This window comes from Carettochelys insculpta, chromosome 1 (genome assembly GCF_033958435.1).
Source record: "Carettochelys insculpta isolate YL-2023 chromosome 1, ASM3395843v1, whole genome shotgun sequence".
Taxonomy (NCBI): domain Eukaryota; kingdom Metazoa; phylum Chordata; order Testudines; family Carettochelyidae; genus Carettochelys; species Carettochelys insculpta.
In genome coordinates this window covers 144,647,184-144,651,136 of record NC_134137.1, presented here as the reverse complement: position 1 = coordinate 144,651,136, position 3,953 = coordinate 144,647,184, and the positions used below count along the sequence as shown (strand labels likewise).

The 3,953-nt window shown below is 42.0% G+C and overlaps 1 protein-coding gene across 1 annotated transcript; it reads right to left on the bottom strand.

The window, feature by feature from the left end:
* Positions 1 to 2,631: 2,631 nt before the first annotated feature.
* LOC142006844 (claudin-34-like) lies at positions 2,632 to 3,461 on the bottom strand. Its single transcript, XM_074983341.1, has one exon. The coding sequence runs from the start codon at positions 3,459 to 3,461 to the stop codon at positions 2,823 to 2,825; it is 639 nt and encodes a 212-aa protein (XP_074839442.1). The 3' UTR covers positions 2,632 to 2,822.
* Between the last annotated feature and the right edge of the window lie 492 nt (positions 3,462 to 3,953).

The following is a 3,953-nucleotide window of genomic DNA, read 5'->3' as shown; positions in this document are numbered from 1 at the left end:
AGTCTACTCAAAAGTGCTTTATAGGCTACGTCTACACGTGAAGCCTACATCGAAGTAGCCTATTTCGATGTGGCGACATCAAAATAGGCTATTTCGATGAATAACGTCTACACGTCCTCCAGGGCTGGCAACGTCGATGTTCAACATCAACGTTGCGCAGCACCACATCGAAATAGGCGCTGCGAGGGAACGTCTACATGCCACAGTAGCACATATCGAAATAAGGGTGCCAGGAACAGCTGCAGACAGGGTCACACGGCGGACTCAACAGCCAGCTGCTCCCTTAAAGGGCCCCTCCCAGACACACTTGCACTAAACAGCACAAGATCCACAGAGCCGACAACGAGTTGCAGACCCTGTGCATACAGCATGAATCCCCCGCTGCAGCAGCAGCAGCCAGAAGCCCTGGGCTAAAGGCTGCTGCCCACGGTGACCATAGAGCCCCGCACGGGCTGGAGAGACAGCATCTCTCAACCCCCCAGCTGATGGCTGCCATGGAGGACCCCACAATTTCGACGTTGCGGGACGCGGATTGTCTACACGGTCCCTACTTCGACGTTGAACGTCGAAGTAGGGCGCTATTCCGATCCCCTCATGAGGTTAGCGACTTCGACGTCTCGCCGCCTAACGTCGAAGTTAACTTCGAAATAGCGCCCGACACGTGTAGCCGCGACGGGTGCTATTTCGAAGTTAGTGCCGCTACTTCGAAGTAGCATGCACGTGTAGACACAGCCATACAGTTACACATAGCTATAGGATTAAATAATAAATGTAGCAGGTGAGGCATTTCAAGTTATGCTTTCAATAGGGTTTGCATAGGTGAAATTGAGGCAGAATTGGCTTAAATAGGCAATTTTGAACAGGGTCTTGAAAAGAATGGGGGAGAAAGTAAAGTTAATTGATCAGGAGAGAAGATGGATATGGTAGCATGTCTTCCCAGAAGTGGAAAATTAGAAGAATTGCAAGAATTTGGCATTGCTTGCATCATTTTAATTTTTTAACCTCAGAAATTAGGAATGAAAAGCAGCAAGTGAACTACTTACCAGAAATAATAACTGCTAGACAGAAGCAGTGATTTGTTGTCATTCTACATCTTGTACAGTTCGAGTTTATGTGAGTGTTTTAGCAAACACATTGTAATGAAAGCAATGAATCTCTGTGCGTGTTAACTTATATTCCTATTGTGGCAGATCTGAAAATTCAGAGCCTCCCTTAGGATTTACTCAATAGAAGGACTCTTTTCACGTGTTCATACCCCCTGAAGCCTTGATTTTTATGGGCTCCTCTAGTTTATTGACATGCTTTGGACATTGTTTAAAATCCAATTAACACATAAGAACATAAGAACATAAGAACATAAGAACATAAGAATGGCCATACTGGGTCAGACCAAAGGTCCATCAAGCCCAGCATCCCATCTGCCGACGGTGGCCAATGCCAGGTGCCCCAGAGAAGGAGAACAGAAGACAAGTGATTTATCTCCTGCCATCCATCTCCTGCCCTTGTTATGAAGGCTAGGGCACCATACTTTATCCCTGGCTAATAGCCATTTATGGACCTGACCTGCAAAAATTTATCAAGCTCTTTTTTAAACCCTAATAGAGTCCTGGCCTTCACAGCCTCCTCGGGCAAGGAGTTCCACAGGTTGACTGTGCGCTGTGTGAAGAAAAATTTCCTTTTATTAGTTTTGAACCTACTACCCATCAATTTCATTTGGTGTCCCCTAGTTCTTGTATTATGGGAAAAGGTAAATAATTTTTCTATATTCACTTTCTCCACACCATTCATGATTTTATATACCTCTATCATATCGCCCCTCAATCGCCTCTTTTCCAAACTGAAAAGTCCCAGTCTCTCTAGCCTCTCCCCATATGGGACCCTTTCCAAGCCCCTAATCATCTTAGTCGCCCTTTTCTGAACCTTTTCTAATGCCAATATATCTTTTTTGAGGTGAGGAGACCACATCTGCACGCAGTACAATTGCTTGCACCTAAAGTTTTACGCATGTATTCCTGATGTTAGAAAGAACAGATTTTGATAAAATATACTCTAGCAGTGATACTGGTCAAAGATGTTTTCCTCTTTCATTTTTGAAGTAGTTCAGTCTTTGACCAAGAAACATGTTGTCTGCAGACTTTGTGGACCTTTTAAATGAGTAACACACCATACTTCCATGTGAAGACTTGCAACAAGCAAAGAAGATACATATGAATAAATAGAAGATCAAATACATTCAACTTAAGTGGGCATCCTATTGACAGAAGAGAAACTAATAAGACCTCTTTAGTATGACACATGGAGACGACTACAATTCAGTTGTAATGGTACCCACGTTGAGTTTCATGTCACCAAAAGTCTTCTGTGTAGAGCAAAAGCTAAAAAAAGATAAGTTCACATTTAGAAAATATAGTTGCACAAGGTGCATGATAGTGGAGAGGCCCAATTCAATGAGACAACATTGATTCATTTGGCATTTTAAACAGCTTGTTTTTCCAAACATTAATAGATTATTAAAGTCCATGTATAGAGGTGATAACAAATACTCAAGGTCAGAGGCAGTAGTACAAATTAACCATTCACCTTACTGATGAATCCTAGGTAATTTGTGACAATTAATAGTGGGTGATTTTTTTATATGCAAATGCACTAGCCATGACCATTACTGGTGTTGATCTGATTTAAGTGCCCAAATATTAATGCCATCATTGTCAGTTAGAATAAGATCCAGAGAAGGTTTTCATATGTAGTTGCTGGAACGTTTTGTATATATCTTAACTGTGCTCCACCTGTCTGGGGTAAAGTTCAAGTCTCTGTTACTGGGATTATACCCCACCACTTGGGATGACAGGAAATCTGTAAGAAAAGGAAAATATTGCACTCATCATCAGCAGAATGGCTGATATGATCCCCACAGGAATAGCAGCACCAACTTCCTGAGCCACTGGACTGGAGGGCATGTAGAAGGAAGGGGGAAAGACAATCATTTGGTTGTGAACTACAGAATAAAAATTCCAACTCACTGGAATTAATACACACAGACCTGCAGCTAGGTATAAGAATCCAGCCACTAGAAAAAAACGGATGATGTATTTTTTGTAATGTATTCCCATATAGATGCTCCTCAGAGCAAATATACTGGAAGCCGTTCCTAGTGCACCGACAACCATGGCAATCAACAGGAGACCCTGAGCAACAAAAATTTCATTGGGGATGGAGGTATCATAGTCATTCATTTTATGACAGATCTGTTCTTTAAGGTCTGAGGAGACAGGGAGGTAAGTGATGAAGCAAACTTTCCATATGCCCACCCAGGCAATTCCAGAGGAGATGATGGTGGTATTGGCCACATGCCACACTCTCCATTCCACGAGTCCCATTGAAATAGTGCATAAGATCCAGCCTGTTGTACCAAAGGCAAAAGCAGCTAGCTGGAGGTGAGAACTACTGACGAGGGAGGTCATGGTCCGAAGATCTTCAACAAATGTCACAATTCAGTTGTTGGCATATTAGCCACACAGACAATTGCAGAGGCACTGAAAAAGAAAAACCAGCGTGTCACTAAGAACACAATTGTATTTGTGTGTGTGTGTGTGTGTGTGTGTGTGTGTGTTCATGCCAGAGTACATGTACAGAAGGAGTATGATAATCGCCTTTCTTTAACCAAGGTGAATTTTTGAAGGTTAGTGTTTATAGCTGAATATCATCTAGATTTTTTTTAATTCACTTTGTCATAGTGAGGGGAGGGATCTGTCTCCCACTGGTAAGTATTATAGGATTTATTATACATTTTATAAAGCAAAAGGTAAGCATTATGGAGTTTCTGAAGTTATTTTCCCCAATGGTACACATTGTTACAATGAAGTTGTTTTTTCACTTACACAACTTCTGATTCACATGGAGAAGAACTAACCAATGAAAATCTGATGCAACTAACAGTGGCGAGAGCAGTGGAA